Source organism: Alligator sinensis, unplaced genomic scaffold (assembly GCF_000455745.1).
Source record: "Alligator sinensis unplaced genomic scaffold, ASM45574v1 scaffold619_1, whole genome shotgun sequence".
NCBI lineage: Eukaryota > Metazoa > Chordata > Crocodylia > Alligatoridae > Alligator > Alligator sinensis.
Window position 1 is genome coordinate 280,841 of NW_005842134.1, and position 26,602 is coordinate 307,442.

Below are 26,602 nucleotides of genomic sequence, written 5' to 3' on the forward strand. Positions count from 1 at the left end.
CCCCACTTGGCGTTCGGCCGCTCACCCCCCAACCCACACCCCCACCCCATGTCCGGCCAGTGTGCCGTGGGACAGAAGAGGTTGGGAAATGCTGCTCTATCCCTTCCAACACAGGAACAGCCTGAGCAGATGAGGGCTATAACTCAGGTGTCTCTAAAAGTCCTCATCCTACTGTTGGTTATTCCCCTTCCCCCTTTCATGGCAGCACTAAGACTCTTTCCATCAGACAAGTCCAAAACCTAAACGTGTCAAGAAACAAACTGTTAGTTGGAGGCATTTGGACAATCTGGAGTAAACCTACAGCCTGCACAAGGAGCCCCTACAGGGGTCAAGAAAGTTTCTATGTATAGCAAATGCATGCAACTGTCTAGCAGGCTAAGAGACCGAGTGGCCAAGTGATCTTCACTGGGAGATCTAAGAGCTCTCAGTAAAGGAGGGAGGGGATAGGTGGCCATGATCCCATAGCTTACAAGGCGGGTATTGGAAGCCAAATAAGGTTCTTGTATAAGTGCAGGCAGGTGGGGAAGGTCAGAGTTGAGAAGAGTGTCCAGAAAAAGGGATGTCTGGACCTGTCTTGGTCCTTTCTTTGCCCTGTAACATATCTGCTCTGTCAATGGGGCACCACAGAACCTCCCAAGACACTAGGTCTCAAATACTGAAGGTGTTCTCTCCATCATCTCCAGAAGCAGCTGTTTGCCTGGGCACTAAAATTCTCCTGGTGTGCCATGGAGATAGCTAGAAAACGAATGGCTGAAGATTTCCAAGTACATCTATCACACCAGCTTAAACTGAGCCCTCTGGGCTGCCCTGCTCAGCATTGGGGAGCTTTATAGTCAGGGTGTAGGGCATGATGGGTGAATACAGTCCTGCCCATACTGGCTCCCTGCATCACTTCCATGTCACATCTGCCGAGTCTACTGGCAAGCACCCGTTTGTTGCTGTCAGCATCCCTTGAGCTGAATGAGAGAATGCTCTGCAGAAGAGAATGCTCGTGATTCCCAACAATACCCCTGGCTACACTCCATCTTCAGAGCCTTTAAGCCTGTTGTAAGAAACTGAGCCCAGCTGGGAATTTGCAACTGAAGGAGAGTTTTGCAGTTCCAGTGGAGAAAACAATCTTAGTTTCCACATATAAAAGGAGCCAGTTTCCCAGAGGGGTTATTCAAGGACAACAGGCACAGAGCAGTCACATGTATCGGAGCGTCCCTGCTTTCTCTGCCAACACATCCTTGGTAGCTGGAAAATGGGCTGCATATAGAGGTTTAGGGGCTCATTGTTACTAGTAATTTCCTTTTTTGCTTCCTTTTCTGTTGGCTGGGATGAACACACCACCAGCTGAAACCATATGCAGCTGCACACAGTGTTCCTGCTTTGGGTTATCTCCCAGCAAGAAGGCTAACAAGCAAACAAAACAGGGAACTCTGCATAATCACAGGGCACCTCCTCCCAGGGAGGGAATGGCGCTGAGTGGCCTTGAGGAGTGCTCTATCTTGGTCTAGAGCAGAAAGTGCTTCCTGAGAACCTCAGGACTAGGGTGAAAAAGCACTGGGCAAAATGGAGACAGGGTGCATGAAAAAAGGGGGACAGAGGGTGGCAGGGAAAGAAGGCCATGCAGTGTGTACGGGGCAGAGCCAACCCATGCCACAGTTCCCCAGCCACCAGATTCCCCCTCAAGAGGAGGGAGATAAAGTTTGCCCAGATTGTGGGGGTCCCCATGTTTGGTCATTCCTGGAAAATTATTTTATTTCAGAGGTTGGCAGCTGTGTTGGGGAATGCTTGACTGGCATAGGCTAAATATTGCTGGAACCATTGCCTTCCTGAGGTAGCACTCCCAAGTGCTGTATGACAACACACTAAGGCTCAGGGAGTCACCAATACCACTCAACCCATTTGCCTGATGGCAAATCCCAGCTGGGATACACATCTTCCTCACCTCTCCTCATGGTTCCTCTGAAGACAGCTGCAGACACTCTTCTAGCTTTTCTACCCCTGCTCACAACCTGAAAGAGCCAAGTGTGGCACATAGGCCCTGACCAACAGCTTCCTGCATCGTGGGCTTAAAAAAACCCTCATTAACTGGGAGGCTAGCAGGTGAGAAGGGAACATAACAGGGGGCAACAAACATTTTGAGGAATAAGCAAGCATCATAAAATCCTTCCAGTACTTTCACAGAAAACAAGGAAGGGAGGAGGAAGGTGACCAAAGGTTCTGCTCAGAAAAAAACTTGTTGTCTTCTTCAAATCTAGGCTGCTCAGAGGCAAGAGGAATCAGTCCCTTTGTGCAGGGCAATGCCCACTTATGCAATCTATCTTGAGAAAAGGACGCATGGGCATGCTGGAAAGACAGGAGACCTTTCCCCATCAGCAATCAGTGCCGAAGATAAATCCACATTTACTGTACACAGAGACTGTGGGGGTTGGCACAGGACATGCACTGCCCACGACCTGCAAACAGGAACTGGTGCTGCAGGCACCCAAGGGGTTGGTTCTGGGTGCCGCATGCAGCCCATGCCCCAGACCCTTTGAATTACATGCAGTGCCAAGTCTAGCCTGTGCACACATGCAGTGCACGGGGCTGGGGCTGGGGCTGGGGCCAGTGCATGGAGTCAGTCCAGGGACCCACAAGCCATATCATACAGCTCCACAGGTTGGATCCAGCCCACAGGCCATACGTTTAACACCCCTGGGTTAGATTATTTTATGCCTGTTAAATCTTACTTTTGCCCCAGAACTGCTCAATCTGCATGATTACACCTATAACTGCCACCGGAGACAACACCAGTCTGATGCCCAGCCTGACAAACATAGTGTGTTATGTTTTGGCTATGAACTTTGCTTGAGGTTCTAGTAGCTAAAAATTAGTCTATAGAAAATCCTGAGGCAAGCAGTCAAAACATACCTACCACAGCGATTATATATCATAGAAGCACAGAATCATAGAAAATTAGGGTGACCTCAGGAGATCATCTAATCCAACCCCCTGCTCAAAGCAGGACCATCCCCAAGAAGATCATCCCACCCAAGGCTTTGTCTATCCACGTCTTAAAAACCTCCAAGGATGGAGATTCCACAACCTCTCTAGGTAACCTGTTCCAGTGTTTTACAACCCTGAGAAAGTTTTACCTAATATCTAACCTAAATTTCCCTTGCTGCAACTTGAGACTTTTGCTCCTTGTTCTGTCATCTGCCACCACTGAGAAAAGTCCAGCTCCATCCTCTCTGGAACCCACCCCCTTCAGGTAGCTGAAGGGCTGCTATTAAATCCTCCTCAGTCTTCTCTTCTCTAGATTAAATAAGCCCAGTTCCCTCACTGTCTCCTAAATTACGTGTCTCAGTCCCCTCACCATTTTCACTGCCCTCTGCTGGATTCTCTTGAATAAGTCCACATCCTTTCAATAGTTGGTGCCCCAAAACTGGATACAGTACTCCAGATGTGGCCTCACCAGTGCAGAATAGAGGGGAATAATCACTTCCCTCAATCTGCTGGCAACACTCCTACTAATGCAGCCCAGTATGCCGTTAGCCTTCTTAGCAACAAGGGCACACTGTTGGCTCATATTCAACTGTAATCCCCAGGTCCACTGTAACCTCCAGGTCGTTTTCTGCAGTGCTGATACTTAACCAGTTGGTTCCCAGCGCATGGGATTGTTCCATCCTAAGTGCAAAACTTTGTACTTGTCCTTATTGAACCTGATGAAATTGCTTTTGGTCCAATCCTCCAATTTGTCAAGGTCTCTCTGAATCCTAGCCGGAAATTGATGAAGATATTGAACAAAACCAGCTCCATGACCAACTCCTGGGGCACTCCACTTGATAACGGCTACCACCTAGACATCAAGCCATTGACTACTACCCTCTAAGCCCAATGATCCAGCCAGTTTTCTATCCACTTGATAGTCCATTCATCCAACCCATACTTCCTTAGCTTGCCTGCAAAAATGTTGTGGGAGACCGTATCAAAAGCCTTGCTAAAGTCAAAGTATATCACATCCACTGTTCTTCCTGTATCCACAAAGCCAGTCATCTCATCATAGAAGGCAATCAGGATGGTCAGGCATAACTTGCCCTTGGTGAATCCATACTCACTGCTCCTAATCACCATCTTCTCCTCCAAGTGCTTAGAAATGGTTTCCTTGAGGACCTGCTCCATGATTTTCCAGGAACTGAAGTGAGGCTAACTGGTCTGTAGTTCCCTGGATCCTCCTCTTCCCCTTCTGAAAGGTGGGCACTATATTTGCCCTTTTCCAATCATCCAGGACCTCTCCTGATCACCACAATTTAAAAGATGATGGCTAGAGGCTCTTCAATCACATCAGCCAACTCCCTTAGCACCCTTGGGAGTATCACATCTGACCCCATGGACTTGTACACATCCAGCTTTTCTAAATAACCTATTCTTCTAACCTGTTCTTTTCTGAAAGGTGGGCACTATATTTGCCCTTTTCCAATCATCCAGGACCTCTCCTGATCACCACAATTTAAAAGATGATGGCTAGAGGCTCTTCAATCACATCAGCCAACTCCCTTAGCACCCTTGGGAGTATCACATCTGACCCCATGGACTTGTACACATCCAGCTTTTCTAAATAACCTATTCTTCTAACCTGTTCTTTTGCCACTGTTAGCTGCTCACCTTCTCCCCAAACTGTGCTGCCAGGTGCAGCAGTCTGGGAGTTGACCTTGCCCGTGAAGACTGAGATGAAAAAGGCATTAAGTACTTCTGCCATTTTTGCATCCTCTGTCTGTAGGTTGCCTTCCTAGTAAGTTCAGTAAGGGACCTATGCTTTCTCTTTTCTTTCTTTTGTTGCTGACATACTTGTAGAAACCCTTCTTGTTACCCTTCATATCCCTTCCTAGCTACAACTCCAACTGTGTCTTGGACTTCCTGATTTCATCTCTGTATGCCCAAGCAATGCTCTTATATGCCTCCCTGGTTGTTTGTCCAAGTTTCCGCTTCTGGTAAACTTCCTTTTTGTGTTTTAGCTCACTGAAGAGTTCTCTGCTAAACCAAGCTCATCTTCTGCCATACATGCTAGTCTTCCTGTATATCAGGATGGTTCACTCCTGTGCCCTCAGTAAGGTTTCTTCAAAATAAAATAAAATATATGGAGATAGACCTCACTGAGTGGCAATGCCATGAGCAGGAGATCTTTTCAGCCCAAAGGATGCCCCTCACTTTAAACCAAAATGTATGCTCATTCCACATTCAGATGTAATCACCGTGAGTTATTTAGCCTGGAAATGCAGACTCCTGACATGAGGCTGGAGATAAGGTACAATGTTGATAAAGACAACATTAGCCTCTGCCCCATTTTTAGATCTGAATGGATTGAGACTGGGAAGATGCACCAGACTCTCCTTGCAACATTTTAAATGGGGACTGCCAAAGCATTGCACTTGACTCTGCTGTGGAGTTGTGGTCTATAGACCAACAGGTCCCAGCAGGACATAAGCAAATTGCTCCTTGGTATTAGCAAGCCAGAATTCTGGGGATCAAAACAGACCTTTGCATGGTGAGACTGGAAGCTATGACCAGCCACTTCTTAGCTTACAGACAACAGAAAGACCAACTGCCTGAAGAGGCAAGGCCCCCAGCCCCTGATAAATTTTCAGTACGGCCCCCTCCCTGGGCAAAAATCTAGCTGTAATTAGCATTGGTTTAAAAATCAGACTCCAATACATGTGAAACCAGCCCCAGTCTCTCCCTAAATCAAAACCGCTGTGGAATAAAAAGGCATGTCCCCCTAGGCAGCAGGGTGGAGTTTCCAGCTAGTAAGACTCCCAAGTATTTGAAGATAGGGGTTTGACCACGTGTATGTAGATACCCAATTCTGCCTTTGAAATAACCCACTTTGCAGAGGGCACTGAAAGCAGAACACTGACTGCCAACACCCCAGCATATCTGGAGATCTGAAGAGGAAGTCAGGATTCAAGTCTAGTTTCAGGCTTAAAGCGCACAGTGGACCCCCATCTCCCTCACATGGGGAACTCAGATTCAGATTCTGAGCAGCCCCAACCTTGGCAGCATTTGAAATCTCAGGTCTAAAGTTGTGTCCAGACCTGGTTACAACAGCAGAGATCTGCTCTTCCCATTAAAATCATTCAGGTTCAGAATGAAATAAGTCACTCAAACTCAGAGTAGCAGTCCTATTGGTGCAAACAGATTTGATTAATCTGTGATTTGCTAGTTGCAAGATGTGGGGGAGTTTGGTCAGGGAACTGGTTTTGACTGGGGAGGTATGATCTTGCCCGTGACAATCAAATGGGATTTGCTGTGCATCATGTAATCCTGGCCTGATAGTGACTGTGAAGGGAAGAGAAGCTGATCCTGACAAAAGGACAAATTTAAAGTCATTAAGCTTCCTTGTACTGAGCTCTCACATGCAAAGAGACCAAAAGTGTCCATTTGCTAAGATAGACAGTGCCAGCATGCAGGTCACAGTGAGGAGGAAAGCGTCTCAGAGGGGGAAGAGCACTGCAGTCCTCTGAAGAATAATGTTTCTGTCAGGCCTCCACTGCATGGAGTCAGTGAATCTAGGCTCACCAGGAAACTACATCTCCTTTAATCAGAGGAAGGCCACTAAGTGTGCAGTAACAGAATCCTTGGGACAAAGATGAGAAAACATGGATGGGAGTGAAGGTCAAAGGCTGATGACGTGGGTTCCAGGGGGAGGGCACTGAGCAGAAAATAAATGTTTCAGTCAGAAGGTCTTGCTCTTCTGCATCTTCCCCTGCTCCTACAGCCAGAATCAGCATAATACTCACGTAGCATCTTATCAGAGGTGCCTGCACAGATTTGTTACTACGTCAGCATGACTGCAGTGATTTAAAGAGCACCAACTAAGGTAAGTCTAAAGCAGGGAAAGGGAAAAGGAGAATGGTGGTTAATAAGCAAACAGATCAGAGCTGATTCTGCATCTATAGAGCTCTTCAGACAGAAAACAGAGAGAAGGATATATTCACTTTTCACCTTAGTCCTTAGGAAAAAAACAAAACCTAACTCCTATGGGACACAGGTGACAAAAATAAAGGAGAGGAGAGACTGGAAAGGAAGATACAGGAGCCCCAGAGACCATGGGCGAATTGATTTATGGTGAATTAAAATATGTGTTTTAAATAATTCAATATGTGAATTCAAACAAATAACCCTGCCCAATCATCCCCTTTAAGAAGAATCTGCCTGAGCAAAATATTTTTGTCTCTGGACAAGTACTGGCATGAGGTCAGCTCAAGACATGAGTTAAGATCATCAGACCTAACCAATGGCCACACAGACAACCAAGGACTAATATTCAGCAGATTCAAAATGACTGCTTGGGAGGGGTATGATTGCCATCTGTAATTTAAAATACAGAGTCACAGTATCATAGATGTGACCAGTATCATGTATGACCAGTGTCATGTATTTGGGATACTGAGTGGGGAATAAACATTCATCCCCCAGTTAAACTAAAATCAAAGCTCAGGTCACCATTAGTGAGGAATGGAATCAGTGGAGACCCATCAGTCTTTGCCAGTCACTTCTCCCTCCCAAAGCCCCATTCATCTCCATAGACCAGATGATGGCCCAGCATGGCCTGCTGAATCCCTGCATGCAGAATAAAGGCAGGAGCCCCATAATAACATGGATTTCTGTTGCTATGGCAATTGCAGCATGACAACTGCAGAACTAAAAGCTGGGGCGTTCTGCTCTGCTTTCCTGCTACTCCCCCCTCCCAACCACAATTTCTTTCTTCTCACCAACATGCTGCTGAGGACTATAACACTCAAGTGGAGGAGTGAGGAGAAGCTTCATGACCCAGCCCACTGCAGAGCAATAGCATCTTATCACAGAGGCTGTCAAGCTAAAAAACCCATAACAGGAACGATGTCCTGGGAACAGGGAGGAACCTGCTGGTGCCTAAAGCTTAGCCTTGGCAGCAGTTTTGCAATGCAAAACCCTCCAGGGTCTGGAACAACAACCACCTTTGAGCCATAGAGATGTGGGTAGGATTTGACTTGTGACACCTACACAGTCCTCTTCCAAGCACTTCAGAGGTAGCCAGTATCATTACCTTCTTCCTAGAGATCGGGAAACCAAGCCACAGAGTGTGGGAATGGGCAGGGAAACAGACACAGCCAGAGCTAAATTCCACCCTTTTTTGCACCTATGTGAATGCAGAACAGCTCTGTTTACCCTCCTAGGGAGTGACCCCAGAAAAGCAGAGCACCTTCTGAGCCCATATATCAAAGGTATGGCAGCACAGTCCTTTTGCACTAGGCCACTGGGGCCAACCTGTTCAGAGCAGGGAAACCCTTTAAATCCTGTGGGACTTCTCAAGAGCCCCAGTGCACGCAGCTGTACAGGCTACTCCAAGGAAACACCAGTGCCTACCTGGAGCGCAGGAAGACGGCTTTGCTGGTTGGGAATGACTTTTATTGAGACTGTCCCCTTGGTTTCTTTCTATTGGAAGGTGAAAGAAAAAAAGAGTTGAAGAATGTGGCTTCCCAGACATCAGCCCAAGGACCCCAGGGTGCCAAAAACCTTCAGCTGTACAAGACATTGACTACTGGAAACATCCCAAAGGCTAAGATGTTTCTAGCAGACAGCACTAAGTCCTGGACAGAGATGTGCTTCATTTAGGAAGCAAAGCGCTACTGGGGCCCAGGGGAGCCAGACACACTGCTGCAGTGGCCAAAGGTATTTGCACTGTTTGAACCCCAGAACCAGCTCCAACAGTGTACATAGAATAGGGCTCTGAGCTAAGAGCAGGTAGAATGGCAACACCAGAATGAACTTGGATTGAGAAGCAAGTCCACCCCCAGCTCAGCCTCCCCAGAGGAACTTCAGGGCCAAGAGGCAGCAACACCCCAGACTGGGGAGAAAATGCCGCTTCAAGTCACTAGTTAGTACCAGTTCTTCCCTGCTCCTTGAGAGCAGCCCAACCTCTGTGGTATGGGTTAACAAACCACAATGGGAGGGGCTGGGAATGGGGCAATTGTAGTATAACCACCAGAACTCAAATAGAGATAGCTCTTCCTGCCCCTTCCACAGAGGGATCAGCCCCCCCCATTGATACCTGTATCTTCTCTGCTGGGACCCCTTGTCATAGGCTGATGTGAGCTCTCAGGATAAGCACCCTTGGCAGGAGGCAGCAAGCTGACATGTAAGTTATGACAGCCTGGGCTGCCCATATGCTGGAGAAAGATACTTGTCAGTAGTTGGGCTGGCTGCTGCCTACTGAAGGTTGCAAAAGGCTCAACATGACCAGCAACTGGAAGGCCAAAACCTGGATGGTCATTACTAGCTTTATTCCCATGGGAAATAGGGGCTTTGTTCTACGGGCTTGTACAACAACAAAATTAAAACCTCAGCCGAAGAACTGGAGCCCTCGATCAGGATTGTGCACGCACAAACCCTTCTGGGGTTTCCACATAGCAATGGCCTATACCAATATGTGATTCATCCTTTCATGTCACTAATACCAGCCACAGTAAAAGAACAATCATAGCTTCTCCCACAGCAGGAGGTGTAGTGACAACTGCCATCATTCACAGAGGATGTTGCTACAGAATCCAATGAAAAAGCAACCCAAACTTAGTACTCAGGTGAATGAGGCTGACCCCACAAGCTGTTTAAAAAGAGCATGCAAAGTAGCAGTTTGGAGGTGACTGAACTGAATAGCAAGCAAAGAAATATAACATGAATCCCAAGACTTCTCTCTTTGCCTCTCAGGAAATTTATTAAAGAAAGGCAGCTCAGCTTTGCTGGCTCCAGGGAAATCCTATTTATAGGTGTGGGTCAAATTTATTTCTCTTTAAATTTACATGGTAGGCTCAAGAATGAAAATACATTAAATAACTACATCAAGCATGCATGGCAAGGGCCCTTCCTCAAGAGCGGTACCCTGCAATACCTACCAGCATCTTCTGCAGCTGGTCAACTGAGTGGTTGTTCACACTCTGCCCATTGATTTCTAGGATCTCATCACCCACATGAAGGGAGCCTGCCAGTGACAGGAGAAATGGACCCATGAAATGCAAGAACAGGCAAGATGTGTCACTACTGTCCCAGATGTCATGGAGCACACAACTTCCCAACCTGCTAATGAAGCTCAAGAATGCTGATTGAAACTCCATGGGCGTTGTCTTATGAGGAAGCCAAGAGACCCAACATCTCATACCAAGCTGAACATAGACTGGTTTGTTCAGCATGTTTCTACCAAAAAGCCCTCTATGTGTTGGTTTACACACATGCATAAGCAAGCGTTTGGTAGCAATGAATATGGAGAACATTGCTCTCCCCACTCCATATATATACTTTCCCCTATCTATTTTTCTTAAATTTACGAAGCACCAAGGCTAGTCATCCTGGATTCTGATTTTATTCATGCTATGGTTTTGCTTGTGGGCAAACATTTAATTTTGGGGACAGGCAAAATTAAAATAAATACATAAATTAAAATTAAAATAAATAAATCTCAAGCTACATTTTAGCAGAGCCCTTTTCTGCAAACAGTAGTTTGGGGTTCTAATTCAAGATGTCTGTGAGGGCCAGCTTCTGATCTCAGATATGCTGCTGTACATCAAGAGGAAAATAACATCATTAGAGTTGTATTGGCCTTAAATGAGTGGTGTACAGGAGATCAGACTTAGATCTTTGTTTTCTACATGGGTCAATAAAGCAAAAGAAAAGCCACCCTGTTGCAGAGACAGAACACCCTACCATGCACACAGGTGCCAAGAAGTGATTGACTGTGTTAATCTGAAGTCAGGCAGAAGGCAAGCCAAGATGACACCTTAGAGAATAACTGGTTCAGAGAGGCATGTGGTTTCAAAGGCAACAGCCTACTTCATCAGATGCTATGAATGGATGGGCTGTCCATTTCCCTTCAACATAAAATTCTTTCTGCCTGTCCTTTCACAGAGGTTGATGAAGTAAGTTGTTGCCTGCAAAAGCTCATGTCCCTCTTAACCAGTTATGCATAAGTGCATCAACAGAAAAGGAAATAATGGATGTTTTTTATTTAATTTCTACTCACAGGACCTCAGCACAGAACTTCTCCCTTATTTGTGCAATTTATGGATGGGGATAAAGCCTTCCTTCAGTCTCCAGATATGATTGATATCTAGGGACAAGGAATCCATCAGCAAAATGCACCCAAAGGGTCCTAGGATGTTTGCCGATGCAAGCCTGCCAACTGCTCCTGCTTCTTTCCCAACCCCTATTAACACCTTGAAGCCTCCACTGTGTTAATGCAGCTAACATGTAAAGGGAAGGGGACATGAGCCTCCTTGGTTTCAGACATACTTTGGGCAGGAAAGGGCATTGAAAATACATTTCAGAGCCGAGGACTGTTTAATCCCTTTGCACTGAAATTATCCAGTTCCAAAGATGAACCCAACAACCCATCCTGGGCAAGTGGGTGGCGAGGGAGGGGTTAAAGTCTCTGACTGTAGCAGGAGCCTTTGGTGCCTGCATCTCTCATCTAGGTCAGATACAACTTCAGATTCCAGCCACCTGCTGTTACCTTGTCTGTGAATCATGCCTCCGTGAAGAATCCTGGCCACCGTGCAGCTCTGCTTCTCATTCAACTTCAACGTGATTCCCTAGAAGATAGGAAAATCCATGAAAGCCCCAGCTGTTGTGGGAAAGTCCTGTCCTGGCCAGTATCCAAGATGGTATGCCTGGTTTTTCACAGAGAGTCATCCCCAGGGCCCAATCCAGTCTGAACAAACTCTTCTTGCCAGAACAGGTATGTGTCAAAGTGTTCTCCTCCAGGCTCCTGGCAGAATAGACATTGGTCTGGCTGAGGCCTCCCAAGCTTGATATCACTGTGCACTGGCTGTCCCCCGCCCCCAGCCCTAGGACCTGGACTGGACATTTTCTCCTACTGTTGGTGCCAGTGCAATGGACTCCCCAATTCCTGCAGTCACAAGGGTGAATGCACTCTTGCCAGCTCACCATGGGCTCCTCCGTGACCTTCTCAAACTGGACGAGCCGTACTTTCCTCACCTCTCGGCCATTCATGTGGGCTGGGCTGCCTGGGGCAGCGGAGCCATTGGTGTAAATGTCTTCAGTCATGGTGTTTGGCAAGGGAGTGACAGCCTGTCAGGGCAAAACAAAGATGGGGATTTAGGGACAGCCTGGGAGCCCCTGCAACATGCTCTTGTGACTGGGAGTGGAGCCAGTCTGGAAATCCCCAGCAGATCCATGACACGTCCTAAGAGAAAGACTGAACAGGGACCCCTCTGCACCATGATCCAAACTTGTTGCCTCTAAGGTGCATAATCTGCTCAGAAAACTGAAGCCTCTCCCACAACCAGGGCCAACTGTGAAGCTGTTACCCAATCAGAGAGGTTAGTAGTACAGGCACATCACTCCATTTGAATGGGCAAGCACTGGACATGCAGCAAAGATGGCTCTCCCTGCTCAAGAGGGATATTGAAGCAAGAGTCACTCCTGCTGGCCAGATGAGGCAAGACACTAACAGAGCTCACTGCAGGGAACAGTTAGCAGGAGGGGCCTGTCCACAAGGCAGAAGGAAAAGCAAGCAAAAAGGACAGTAGCAGGCAGGACTTCACCATGAGACACAGACAGGCTTGATTAGCTTTGTTTCCAGGCTGAAGGTTTGAGAGGTGATAACACTTGAGAAAAGAGGGCATCAGCCCAAAGGTTCCTGGGTATGTGTCCTGCGGCAAAGAGCTCCGTGGCTTTGTTACGTCACAGTAGAAGCCTTGGAATAGCATGGTATAGCCAAACTCTACTCCTCGTTACACGAGTAGTGGATCCAAAGTAACTCCACCACAGTGGATGAAGTCACTCTGGATTCACACTCATGTAAGTACGAGCAGAAGCTACTTTTCTCTCCTGTCCAAGCAGCACAGTCATTTCCAGTTTAATGTCTCAGCATGTTTCTTCTCCACAACAAGCCACCAGGTACCACATGCTAAACTTGGTGGGTAACTGACACAGGATTTAAGTGCATTTCCACTCATAGGTGCAGCAATATGCCAACAATTCACTCTGCTGAAGGATCTCCAAGGGAGCATTAACCAGCATCCCCAAAATTTCTCTCACACAGCCCAAATCCCAGAGCCAGATGCACTTCCAGCAGAGATCTTGGCAGAGCCTTCTCCACCTCTGACATAATGTCACAAACTAGCAGGACCACATAGTGATGATGCATCACAAGGTGGCACCTAAATGATAAAATAGCTGCTCCATGGGTCAACAAGAAACCAAGACACAGCCTGAAACAGATTCCTCAGAACCATGTTAATGGCACAGTACAGGACAGAGGCAGGACAGGGAGATGGCAGCAAAAAGAAGCAGGCTTGAGGCCAAGTTCTAGCAAGAAATGCTTGATTCCCCTCATTTAAAATGGCTTAAGGATGTGTTTGATGCCAAAAAGCAGAGTGGGGCGGGGAGGAGGGGGAGGAAGGGAAATTCAGGTGATGAGAAACTGTCTTTCCAATGTCCTGTTCCAGGCTAGCCCTGTGAAGGGAAGGGAGGTGGTGGGAGGGGATATGCCCCTCCCCTTCTGCAGTCAGAGCACCCAGCCTGCCAGCAGGCATCCTCCAAATCCCTAGCCTGCCCACGCACCCTGCCAAGCAGCAGGGCAGGCTGCAAAGTGAGCAGTCATCTGTTACCTGCTTCCGATTCATCACAGGAGCCATTTGACCCCCATGATGCTTGAATCCTGACAATCCGGCCATTACTTAAATGCCAGCATATGCCCCAACTCTCTCCCCACACCCCATTCCAGACAGTCCCAGAGCTCCCTGGACCACCAGCATGACACTCTCACTGCCCCAAATGGGCCTGGTCCCAGTCTAATGATGCTTTCCAGATAAGGAATGGAAGCATCACCAAGCCAGGTTATAGTCTCCTGTGCAAAGTTCTGGGGTCACTGGTCACACTTGGATCTCAAGGATATTGTACAAAGCACCAGCCTGAATCTGTGAACAGGACACACAGGGCTAAGATCATCCCAGGGGGGAATGGGGATGGTGCTGTGGTGCAGTCAATGCAATTGTACCACAGGGGCTCTGGGAAGCTGCAGCATGGGTGCAGAGATGTGAACTAGATGCACAGAATTTAGACCACACCATCTGCAGCACTGTCAGTGGCTTCCTGCTAGATAATGACCTGCAGCCACTCTAGCTAGTCCCAGTCTAGGCTTCTCCAAGCTCTAATGTTCAGCCTTTACTATAGTTCCTGACCAGCTCCCTCACGCAGCCCTCTGCCAATGCACCTCAGCCCTGATCAACAGCCAACCAGCCCTGGGCACAGTGCTGGTGAGTCTCTCATACACCTCTCCTCTACACCCAGGACTATACAGTGTTGCCTCAGGTAAAGCAAACACTCCCAGATGTCCTGACGAGATATTCCTCCATTGGTTTTACTGCTGCATTAACACTTAACCAGCTGCACAGAGCAACCTTTCCAGGCCAAGTCCATTAACCTCTTCTGGTGTTGAGGTGGCAAAATGCATTTGTGCTAATGTTAAGGAAAGTAGAACACCTTCCAGCTAAGACTTGGGGGCTGGCAGGTGAGGGTAGTATAGATCTGCAGCTAAATCAGAGATGTATAGCAGTGCTTTCATGAGCTCAAGCTCATTTCATCTGATGCAGCTAAGAAACTTCAGAGGACCAGTTGCATTCTGCATGCTAGTGCCAGCATCACCCCAATCACGATCCCCTTGCAGCTCACTCCAAGGTGCTGATCATTGCCCTTGTCAGCTTTACTCCTGCATGAGTGACTCTGCACACTGTGTCCTAGCAAGCAGAATGAATTGTTCCTTTCCCTGTGGTGCAATCAGCTACTGCATCCTCCCCTTAGGCCCTGTGGACTTGCATTAGACAACCAGCCCACACCAGCCACCTCGGCTTGTTCCCACCTGCCATCTCAATCAGCATTACAGCCATTCGTCATCCCTAGTGGAATTCTCTCCACAGAAACAGCTGAGATGCAGGGACTCTCTCCTCGCTGGAGGGATGCCCAGCTGCATGCACCAGACACAGCACTTTTTGCACACATCCTTTGATGGAAAATCTCTCGGGATCACCACAAATTACACAGGCTTTCTAAAACAGCACAAGGCAATTGTTTCAAGAAGCTGGCAGGCATTTCCCCATATATGTGGGGAGCCGGAGGAAAAGCAGGGGCAACGTTGGACCCCTGCTGAGAGGTGGAGAACCAACCTTGGCCAAATCTGTACTTAGTTCTGGGAAAGTCTGAGTTTTGGCAAATATGCTGAGGAAAATGTAATGACCAGCAAACCTGAGGCTGAGGCAGCCCAACATTTTATCTCCTGAGTCTAATTTCAAGTTTTCTGACATCTCTTAATTGACTTCAGTGCATGCATTTGATGGCATCACTTTAGTTTTCCAGAAATGCTTGCACAGTTTGGAGGGGGAAAAGAAACCATTTTCTGAGTGGATACCAGCACTGCTGTAACTATCAGTAGTAGATTCATGGCAGAACATGCTCAGATTCCCAGCAACACTGAAACCAACCACAATTTTTTCTTTGAGGTTTGAGATGGTTTGGACTATTATTCTTCTGAAGAGTAGAAAATAGGAGGATACTTTTAACCTATTAAATAGGTACTTTGCGTCAGTCTTTCATCAGTCCCATGGGACGCCCATGCCCGCTACAGGGCCGGGAAGTCCGGGTGAGGGTGATCCCCTGCCCTCCCTTAATGCTGACTTTCTGAAGGAACATCTTGAGAAGCTGGATACCTTCAAGTCAGCTGGCCCTGACAATCTTCACCCCAGGGTACTCAAGGAGCTGGTGAGCATCATAGCCCAGCCTCTAGCACGGATCTTTGAAAACTCTTGGTGCTCTGGTGTAGTGCCTGAAGACTGGAAGAAGGCCAATGTGGTGCCTATCTTCAAGAAAGGGAGGAAAGTGGATCCGGCTAACTATAGGCCCATCAGCCTGACTTCTATCCCGGGGAAGATCTTAGAAAAGTTTATTAAAGAGGCCATCCTTAATGGACTGGCCGACGCCAACATCTTAAGGGATAGCCAGCACGGGTTTGTTGCGGGTAGGTCTTGCTTGACCAATCTCATTTCCTTCTATGACCAGGTGACCTATCACCTGGACAAGGGGGAAGAGATTGATGTCATATATCTTGACTTCAAAAAAGCCTTTGACCTGGTTTCCCATAATCACCTCTTAGAGAAACTGGCCATAGATGCTTCTCAAGCAAATCCCGGGACGTCATTCTCCCCTTGTACTCGGCCTTAGTGAGGCCGCAGCTGGAGTACTGCGTCCAGTTTTGGGCTCCACAATTCAAAAAGGATGTGGAGAAGCTTGAGAGAGTCCAGAGAAGAGCCACGCGCATGATCAGAGGTCAGGGAAGCAGACCCTACGATGACAGGCTGAGAGCCCTGGGTCTTTTTAGCCTGGAAAAGCGCAGGCTCAGGGGTGATCTGATGGCCACCTATAAGTTTATCAGGGGTGACCACCAGTATCTGGGGGAACGTTTGTTCACCAGAGCACCCCAAGGGATGATGACTAGGTCGAATGGTCATAAACTACTACAAGACCATTTCAGGCTGGACATAAGGAAGAATTTCTTTACTGTCCGAGCCCCCAAGGTCTGGAACAGCCTGCCACCGGAGGTGGTTCAAGCGCCTACATTGAACACCTTCAAGAGCAAACTGGATGCTTATCTTGCTGGGATCCTATGACCCCAGCTGACTTCCTGCCCTTTAGGCAGGGGGCTAGACTCGATGATCTTCCGAGGTCCCTTCCAGCCCTAATGTCTATGAAATCTATGAATTTCAGAATGAGCACACAACAGACCCCAGTTGGGTCAGGGGGATCTGAACCTTTGACCTTCAGGTCCAAAGACACAAGTCTACCGCTCCTACTACAGAAAGAGTTCCCCTGATAACTGCAGTAATAAGATATTCACATAGGCCAGCCACTAGAGGGAGACAGAGACCTGCACTGTGCCAGGGTGGGTTACTTAAGCCTCACCTCCACATAGAAACCTGTGTGGCACTGGGAGGTAGGGAGCACAGAAAAACAGGGCAGACTCCAAACCTAAAGTGCAGAACAACCCGTTGAGGAGTGAGCCCTGTAGGAGCCCCAGAATGAGTATGTGAAGGCAGGCAAGTCGGCCTGGGGATGGAGTCCAGCACTGAGATAACAAGGGAGCTACAAACCAGGGCCAAAGTGCAATGCCCAAGCTGAGCAGGTACCAGGACCAGAATCCAAAAGGGAGCTGCAGGCCAGGGTTGAGAGGCCCAAAAGAATCTAATTTATTTTTAAATGATCTCTTTTTGAAAGAGCCAAAAAACCCTTCCCATGGAAAATAAAAATAGCCAAATGGCTTATTGCTGCCATACGTGTTATATATACAACAAAAGCTGTGTTAACTGGCACCTTACAAGCCAGCGTGCTGTTAACCAGCATGCCGACTTGTAAGGAAAATTGAAACCAGAAGCACCCACCGTGGCACTTTAGGTTTTGTGGATCTCCCATGGCCCAGGAGAAAGCAGCCTGCGCTGCCAAGCCCCCATGGTCCCCCCGCAAGCTGCGCAGGTCCTCCCTCCCTGTCCCTTGGGGCCCACAGGAGGAGCGGCGACGCAGCGGGAGGAGCGGCAACACCCCAGACGCGGCGGGACAGGTGGCAGCCCGAACAGGAAAAGACGCCTGTTCAGGCCACTCAGTTATCCAGCATATTTTGTTATCCGGCACCCTCCATTCCCCATGGGTGCCAGATAACAAAGCTTTTATTGTATATATGTATGTGTGTGGCCAAGTTACAGGGTCTGTAAACTTGGCCACACATGACTATGCTGCACTGAGTCTTCACTGCTGCATCTGGGTCCTAATACATCTGGCCTTACAATCTATGAAATATATATTCAAAGATTGTAAGGCCAGAAGGGACCTTGGAAGATCATCAGGTCCAGCTCCCTGCACCAAGCAGGAAAGATAACTGGAGGACAGGTGACCCCAGCAAGGTGACTGTCCAGTTTCCTCTTGAAGATTTCCAGGGTAGATGATTGCACAACCTCTGAAGGGAGCTTATTCCACAGGCTGGATACCCTGACTATGAAGAAGTTTTTCCTATATAAATTGACTGTTAATGATTGTGCTCCACTGCATCTTCACTGCTGCATCTGGGTCCTACACACACACACACACACACACACACACACACACACACACACAGTGAAGACTCAGTGCAGCACAATCATGAATGGCCAACTTGCAGATCCCTGGAAAGCATGCCTTACACTAGAAGGGAGGGCACTAGATTATCAGATGGTGGGGCTGGGTCTGCCCCACAAAGGAGGCCTTGCCATCTGGAGAGGCACAGATGGAGACCACTAATAGGGCCTGGGCTCAGAGGGAGGACATGTGATGGAAGAAGAGGCAAGATACCCAGTGAGATCCCCTTTGATCCACTACATCCATGATTCTCAACCAGAGTTGAGACTTTCTCAACCCAAGATCCTTTCAAGGGTGCTGCAGGGTGCCACCCAACATTAGCACTGTTAGGCATGCAAACTTGATTGACAGTATTAACCCAGAGGTTTCTGATAAGAAACCAGAGTATCACAAACATTCTGACCAGTTGTAGGCTTTCTGAGGTCTTTGCAACAGAAGAATTGCTCTATTATTTTTCTGTAGTCAAAAAATGAGTGAAAACAAAAGAACCTGAATTTTCTAAGGGGGGCCTAAAGTCTATTGAGGAATGCCTTAAGTCTAAGAAGGTTGAGAACCACTGCACTAGGTACAGAACAGGGGGAAGGAAACAGAATCCCCTGTAGAATACACTGCTGACTGCTCCCCTCTCCCCAGCTTTGCCCTCCTCAGCAGAGCCAGTGGCAGGAAGTGACAGGTGACCCTGTCCTGCGTTCAATGTGCCTGCTAGAGAAGCAAAGTCAGCACAGCCTTCCCTCTTATCTCTCCTAGTTTTCTTCCAAGCATGTTACGCAGCACAGTCCCAGCACATCAGCAACCTTCAAAGAACAGGCTTAGCACAGACTAATTCCCCAAGACGCAGCACATTCCAGGCAAGATTGTTCAGCTGCTTTCACAAAGGTTGGGCCACTCAAGGAACCTCCAATCTCAGTCTCTCCCAACCACCTGGCTCCCACCTTTGCTTTTAGCTGAGAGAAGGGGAAAACACCCTCTCCTGGAGCACACAACAATGCTGATTCATCTAAGCTTTCACCCTGCTCACTCAAGATACCCTCATGTCAGGATGTGTGCTGGCTAGTAGTTAGGGTGTGTGCTGGCTAGGAACAAACAAAGGCCATTTCTACAGAGCCCTTTACCCAAAGTCCAACAAACTCCAGAGGATAACTTCACCTACCTCTGAAATGCAGCCACCTCAGGGGTGGAGCACAGTAGCTATTAACAGAGCACAGCAGCACAGAACAATGGTACAGTGAAGTGAAGAATTTGTTCACTCTATAAGGCTAGAAGAAATTAATATCCAGCTGATTCATGGCCAAGACAAAGGCCATCTGACTTCACAGAAGTCATATGCCCCGTGCCTGTCTAGTCCTGACACCAAGAATGAAGAGGCAACCTCCAGCTTTGTGCACTTGGGGCATAGGTCTATTGTGAGAAGGCAGAGTCTTATCTAAGAGGGATTAAGCTGCTCAATACCCATCTCCTTTAATCCCTACCCAGCTGATAACAGATCCAAGCAGCATTAGCAGAGAGAAGGAAATGAGATGCATGGGCAAGGGTGGAAGTGATGATTCCAAAAGAAATCAACAAGATGATAGAGAGGGGCAGAGGGATACAGGAAAACTGTGCTGAACCAAAGGGACCACAAGGGATAGGAACCCCCCAGAAGTGGGATCACAGTGGAGGTTGGTGCTGAGTGATCATGAAGGGGAAAGCAGTGAAGTGCAGGGGGGAACTGAGAACATGCTGGTTGCAGGACCCCACAAAGCTGGCACATCTGTTCCAAATCTCCCATCCCCTTCCCAAGGCCTCGCTGCTGTATTTTGAAGACAAACAACAAAAAAACCCAAAAAGCTACATGAGAGACAGAGTCACTGGGAGAAGACAGGCAAAAAGGTGGAGAGCCAGATGCTAGGTTGCTGGCACATTTCCACGATACCTCAGCTCAGAAGCACCACCCCAGATACCTCCACTCTGAAGGACCCACATTTGCATCAGTGCCCCAAGGAGATGCCACTACCCAGACCAGCCACAAAGGGGTGGCAAAGGACTCTTCTGCCTCATGAGGCAAGCTCATTACGCACCTTATGCACAATCATAAAATTAACCTGGTTCCCCAGACCTGATTTCAGGTGAGGAGAAAGCAATGAGATCTGGGCTAACAAATATCTGTAACATGGGGGCAGCCACTGTCACCAGCTTTTATAACTTGTTCACATATCCTGCACTATTAGGTGTCTTTCATAAAACCCCAACTTCTGGAGTCTGGGGATTAAATGGCAATCTTTTATCACTTGCAGTTGCTGAGAGAGATTCAAAAGTGTGACCCCCTTGAAGTTTTAAAAAGAACAGAAGGCAAGTAAAAAGCTCTCCAATTATGTTAAGGTTTGTTACATTTCATTACTTTGAAGCTGCTCTCTTGATCTGGGAGCTTGACATATTTTGGATCCCCAAGCTTGATAGTAATAACCCTGAACACAAGCACCATAGGGTCATATCCAAGGCTATACCACAGCTCATGAGGTCAGGATTACATGGGCAGTGCCACGGTCTGCTTAGTGTGTTCAGGGTATTTGAGTAAAGTGCATAGTCCTGGGACTGGAAAAAGGCAAAGTGGTTACCTGGAGTGTGCACCAATGTTAACAATGCTGACGGAGCATAGCCCTGCCCATGTTGTAGTATTAGCCGCTCCAGAACTAACTCACCTGCCCTCATTTTCAAGGCTTCTAATAGACAAAGGGCCTGGTATCAGAAGCATTGAAAAGGAGTGGAGATAGCAGCCCTGAAAGCAACTGGATTCCCTCCTTTTAAGGCTTCTGATAGCTGCCCTTTGACATCAGCTTCCCTGCACAGGTTCTGGTGCAGTTAACAGGAATACAGTTAAGCAGTCAGCAGGGCTGAAAGATGCTGCACATTTAAGCATTTTGTGCAATTAATTGTTATACAGATAATGGATGCAGATAAAGCATGGGGTAACCCACTGAGTCTGACATGGTGAAATGCAACTGCGTGAGTTATGTGCTTACCTGGTGCGCCTATAAGCGGGTGTCCTAGAAACATCCTGTCTAGCAGACACCCGGCAGCTGCCTTGTTGTTTTGAAGCACTGGCCTCGTTTGCCCTGTGACCTGTCAGTTCTTTGAGTCATGGTGATGGTTTGGCAGAGCGTGCTGATTACACACTGCTCTGCAATCCTTCTGAGGGGCAGGAAACATCTGCAGGAGGGGTCAAAGAGTGCTGCTAGGAGCCAGCCCAAGTGCAGACATCTGAGAACCAGCTCAGCAGAATTCAGGCAGAGATAACGAGGGTTATTGCAGTCTGAGAAGGAGTGCAGGGCCCAGGCAAGGTCAGAGCTCAGAGTCACATTCTGCCAAGTGCAGGGCTCAGGCTAGGACTGACCATTCCTTCCTCCAGGCCAGGGGAGCTCCTGAGGTTGAAAGGAACAGCCACAGAATGGGCAGCTGAAGCAGTCTTTAATGGAGCTCTGCAGACAAACCATGCTGTGCTCTGCCTGTCAGTGGTAGGAATGTATGGGGAAGGGAATGGGGGGTGGGGAAGAGGTAAGGGAAGGGACCTTGACCTGATTTTGTGGGGCAGCAAAGCAAGGGAGAAGCTCCATGTTCAGATGCCTTTGAACAAGAATAATTCTGTTCTCACCTCAGGTTCAACACCTCCAAGGAAAAAGGAAGGGTGGGTTTGCTCAGCCACTAAGCAAAACAAATACCCTCAGGAGCCCCACTGGACTTCAAAATACAGATCAGCCACCAGATGCTGTTGCCAGGGTTGGAAGGATTTGAACGCCTAACCTGAATTTTGCCAGTGGCTCTTATTTCTAAAATGGGCTGAGCCCAGATCAGAGGAAAGAAGTTGGGGGGGGAACTCATTGGAAGTTTCAAAATAACCTAAAATGTAGGTAAAAACCTCTTTGAGCAGCTCCAAGTTAAGGCAGGCAAGGCCATGACTCTAGCCAAGCCTCTGCACAGCTCCTGCAGAGTGCTGATACACGTAAAGATATCAAACATTAACAGGACAACTCATTTAACAGCAATTAGATCTTTTTAAAGGTCGTTATCCTGGTCCAAAAGTCAAATAAAAGCTGTTTGGCACTTTGACACATTTTGCTAATGTCCCTGCCATGAAACAGGAAGGGGATGTGCTCCAGTGCCTGCTTTACTCAGGGTCACTTCTTCAAGTCAACCTGTGCCCTTGAAACCCCAACTCCTATGTTCAGGGGTAAAGGCACCCTGGGGACTACTGATTCTGTGCTGCCCATAGAGCTGGGTTAGGCATCCAAGACCAGCTGTGCCAAGACACATATCAGGTCAAAGAAACACAAGAGGCCAAGACCAGGCCCCTCAGAGGCTTGGAGCATTGCAGCATAGGAGGGCAGGCTCTGTTGCTCAGGCTGCTTTGCTCACAGCAAGACAAGAGCTGATATTGCTGTCAGGAAGCTAGTGACTTGGAGCCTCTGTCCTGCTGGTTTTCAATGGGACCTAGGCTCCCAAAACACCTAAGCTTTTCTGCAGCATCAGCCACAGGGAGCCAACAATGTTGGCTACCAGCAGGTGAAGGGGCTGGTATACATTCATAACTCACCCAGGTCTGCCAGTGCTCTATGATCCAGAGCTGTGACATCCCTCACTGTATCAATGCCAGACCTCTCCCAAGCAGAGACCAGTTATCTTACCACAATGAGTTCTGATAATGCAAGGGCAAGGATGAACTTCTGAAGCCCTATTCCTCCTGTCTCCCCAGTCAGAACTGGAACCCACATAAGCAAACATTAAAAGCTCATGCACTAACTCACTGAACTGTAGGCAGGCCTCCCTAATAGCAAAAGGAGCACTGTTGTAAAGAGGAGGAAACTGAGGTACAGGGAGACAACTGATCCAAAGTCACCCAGTACAGACCAGTGTCAGAGGTGGGAAAAGACACCAGGCCTTCATTAAAAGACTGTGACTGTGTGCAGATTCACAGAAATGCATGCATCTCAAAGCTAGAGAGAAGGGAGAAATGACAAAGAAGATTCTGGGTTAGTTTTTAGAGAGATAACCCTGTCCCCATTCTCAGTGGGTTGGGAGTCCAGGCAAAATAAAAGGTGAGTAGGAAGAATACCACTCACTCCATTTGACCCAGGGGTAGAACAGGGATAGATACACATCCCTTCATAAATGGAGAAGCATGTCAGGTGTTACTGTCAGAACTAGATTCATCAGATGAACAAGGAACTTTCCATCACCTGGAGTCTGCAGGACCTGACAAGGGAATGCTGTAACAAGTCATTCACACTCAGCCTTCTCTAGGTTTCTTTAAACCTACAAAAAACAATACAGCCCTGTGCCATCCCTGCCCACTGGGAGCCCAGCTGCTTATGTGTTTCACCTTCCCACTACACATGGCTGCTTTTGATTTCACCAGACCAAGTGCATGGCCCCTGTGTCACTCTCAGCCCATGGCTGCTGTAATGATATCCTGATACTGAGCAGGAGAGACTGAGGAGAGATCCTCATCAGATGTTCATGATTTCACTGAAATCAGTCAAACAACAACAATCAGCACCCACTCTGCACAGCTAGAGGGATTTACTTTGATTTGTCTTAGATGTACAAATGGCACCTTCCATACACATTTCAGACATTTAAAGAGTTTATCATCATGGTGCCAGATCTAAACCACAAAAATATAAGCGACTCCAGAATACTGGCTAAAAAGTTGCTGTGTCAGCACACATGGTGTGGGGTAGTGCTTCTTGCTGGTTTCTATTGCACAACAGGGTGGGTTAAGAACAAAAGTTTCAATCTTGACTCCTGCTTTCCACCCGGTGCTTGTAGGTTTGAAAAAAAGAAAAGCAACATATCTATGTAATAGCCCAACCTTGGACGTGCGTAGCCTGAATACTAAATGCTTTCATCACCTCCTGGACACTGCCGGAACAAGGGCTGGATCCCCAGGTGCTGTAAGTTGCTGCCAGCTGCATTAGAGAGCCCCAATTTGTACCAGCTGGTGATATGGTCCCTTTAAGCAGTGGGGCACAATATAGATACTTTCCTGAATGAGTACCCTGCCCCTTGCTGCTGGATATGAAGCCTGCCACACAATAAGAACTCACTGAGGAAGGCAACAGCAATGCCCCATTTTCCTAGGGCTGAAAATCTGTTGTCACATCTCCGCTGGGCTGATCTGTGGACCTGCTTCCTGAGGTTGCTCAGTCGCTGAATCAGCTCATGTGACAGGCAGTTCCAGCTCAGACCAGCTACAACTTTGCAGCAAAACCAAGAAAGAGCTTCTCTTTAATTTGATTCTGAAACTCCCAGCTTGCTATCCCCTCCCTACCCAGACTGAGTCAGATAGCAAATCTTTTTTCTTTCCTGGTAGCTTCAAATTCCCCTCCATCTAGTGTGGACACTCATTTATACATGGTACAGGGATGGCAATAGGTAAACAGAATAGGGACCATTTTAAAGGTGGTTACCAGGCCTCTACTAACCCAGCTGGAAATGTGCCCTTACCCCAAAACGGTCCTTCTGGCAGGAGCTGAATTCAGCCCCCCTCTATACGTAGTCAACACTGCTTCCCCCAACAGCCAGGGAGTGGTTCAGAGTAACTGGAAAGGACTTTGAGGGGAGTGGATCTAATCCAATCTCTTGCTGTTGCAGGCAACCATGCCATATGATCAGTCTTGTAAACTATCGAGAGTCACTTCAGATGTATACCGGCATGAAAAGTAGGGTTGCCATCCCTGCCAGCTCAGGAGATGGGGCGGGGGAGGGCAAGGCAGGAGAATGAACAGGTGTCTCACGCACCAGTCCCCTGGGTGTTACTAAGAGTAGCCATAACCCTGCCCCTGTCAGCAAAGGCAGCTGTAGCCATCTGGTGACCTTATGGAAAACTTCAATATACTGAGGAAGCTGTCTGAGAAGGAAAAGATGGGGCAAATCAGAATCATGACTGGCAGGGAAAACACCATGTATCTGGGTCCACAAGGCAGTTTTTCTTAAGCACCTGGGAGATAACTGCTCTTCTGGCATGGTTCAGTACCCGCTGAGGTGTTGGGGCTTTAAGGCCACTTTATGGAATTGGGAAACTCCTCCCTAGCTTGCTCCTGCAACCATATGGCTGAGGGCAAGCGAAACACGAGGGCATCCAAACCCCAAGCCTCCAGGCGTGGGCCTGTACATAGGATGCCCACCAAAAGACGTTGGAAACATCTGAAGCCCCTGGTAGGGTTGGAGGATGTTTGCCAGATGTAGGGCCACTTATGGTTCTGGACTGACTCATGGATTTGGACTTGATTTAGCTTGGAACACGAAAAATTTAAAAAAAAAAGAAAAAAAAGACGAAGCAGCAGCATGACACTTTCCAATAACAATATAGTGCCTTCCAGCCAAGGATCTCAAAGTGGAGAGGGGGCAATGTTCACTCCTTTGTCATACAAATGGAGAAACTGAGGCACAGACAGGTACAAAGATTTGTTTGAAAGCTTACAAAGAGACTAAGAAAAGACCGGGCTGTCCTAGCTCCCAGCCCTGTGCCTTTCCAAGCCAGCTTTGCCAGTGGCAGGGAAGAACAAAGATGGTAACCCATGACTGACTGCAACTGTACATTAAACTTCTTCGTGTCTTTGACTCTGTCCCAGTGAAGTTAGCAGCTAAGGCACCAGCCCAACACACAAACCAGGATGCTGCAGCTGAGGATCTACGATAATGTCCCTTCTGCTGTGGGGCTTTTCTAGGCATGAATGCAAACCCAAATGCATTCATGCCATCAGTGAAGCAAGCCTGTCATCAGTACCCCAAGGTGCTGTGAAAACCTGCCAGCCCAAGTGCCACAGCAGCATCCCAGGCAAAGCAAAAGGAATGGAAGCCCTTTCTCCTCACAGGGCTAGCAAGCGCCCAGCCTGGACCACGGGGGAGCTGTTGGCTTCCTCACCTAAGGGGGGCTGGCTGCTGCAGGGACCCTCGCCTGTCTGCACACCGGGCCCTCTGCCTGGGGAGACCTGTGAGGAGGCCACCCCGCAACAGACCCCCCTTTCTCCCCTTTGGCAGCAGCGGCTCTGCTCTGGAGCTCTCCCTAACTCGGGCCGGGCTGGGGCTGCCCAGGGTGTTTGCTCTGGAGCGTCACCAACCAGGCTGGGGCGCCGGGATCTCTGGGGGTCCCCTTGGCCTGTCCCTGCCAGATGGGATGCCAGGGGGCCTGGCTCCCTCCCAGCTCGGGGAAGGGCCTGGAAACAACCGGCTCCGGCAGCGCCGAGCACCGACCCCGCGCGGTTCCTGCAGGGCAGGGAGGAAGCGGCCTGGCGCCCCGCGCCGCCCTACCTCGGGCTTGGGCCGGTGCTGCAGCAGGTGCTCCAGGTAGAGGTCGGACAGCGCCGTGCGCATGCTGCTCACGCTGTCGCTGCGGCTCCACTTCAGGGTCATGCTGAGCTCCGGCCGCCGCCGCCGCCGCCTCGGGCCG

The 26,602-nt window shown here is 48.4% G+C and overlaps 1 protein-coding gene across 1 annotated transcript in view; it reads right to left on the reverse strand.

Annotated features, from left to right (window-relative positions):
* The window catches only part of MPP1 (membrane palmitoylated protein 1), a 41,410-nt gene extending 14,814 nt beyond the window's left edge, over positions 1-26,596 (reverse strand). Inside the window, exons 1-5 of the mRNA XM_006025149.3 lie at positions 26,464-26,596; positions 11,944-12,087; positions 11,510-11,588; positions 9,900-9,985; positions 8,374-8,442 (exon numbers count right to left, since the gene is read on the reverse strand). Coding sequence (XP_006025211.1) covers positions 8,374-8,442; positions 9,900-9,985; positions 11,510-11,588; positions 11,944-12,087; positions 26,464-26,565 — 480 coding nt within the window. The 5' untranslated portion in view covers positions 26,566-26,596. The remainder of the gene's footprint in view (positions 1-8,373; positions 8,443-9,899; positions 9,986-11,509; positions 11,589-11,943; positions 12,088-26,463) is intronic.
* Between the last annotated feature and the right edge of the window lie 6 nt (positions 26,597-26,602).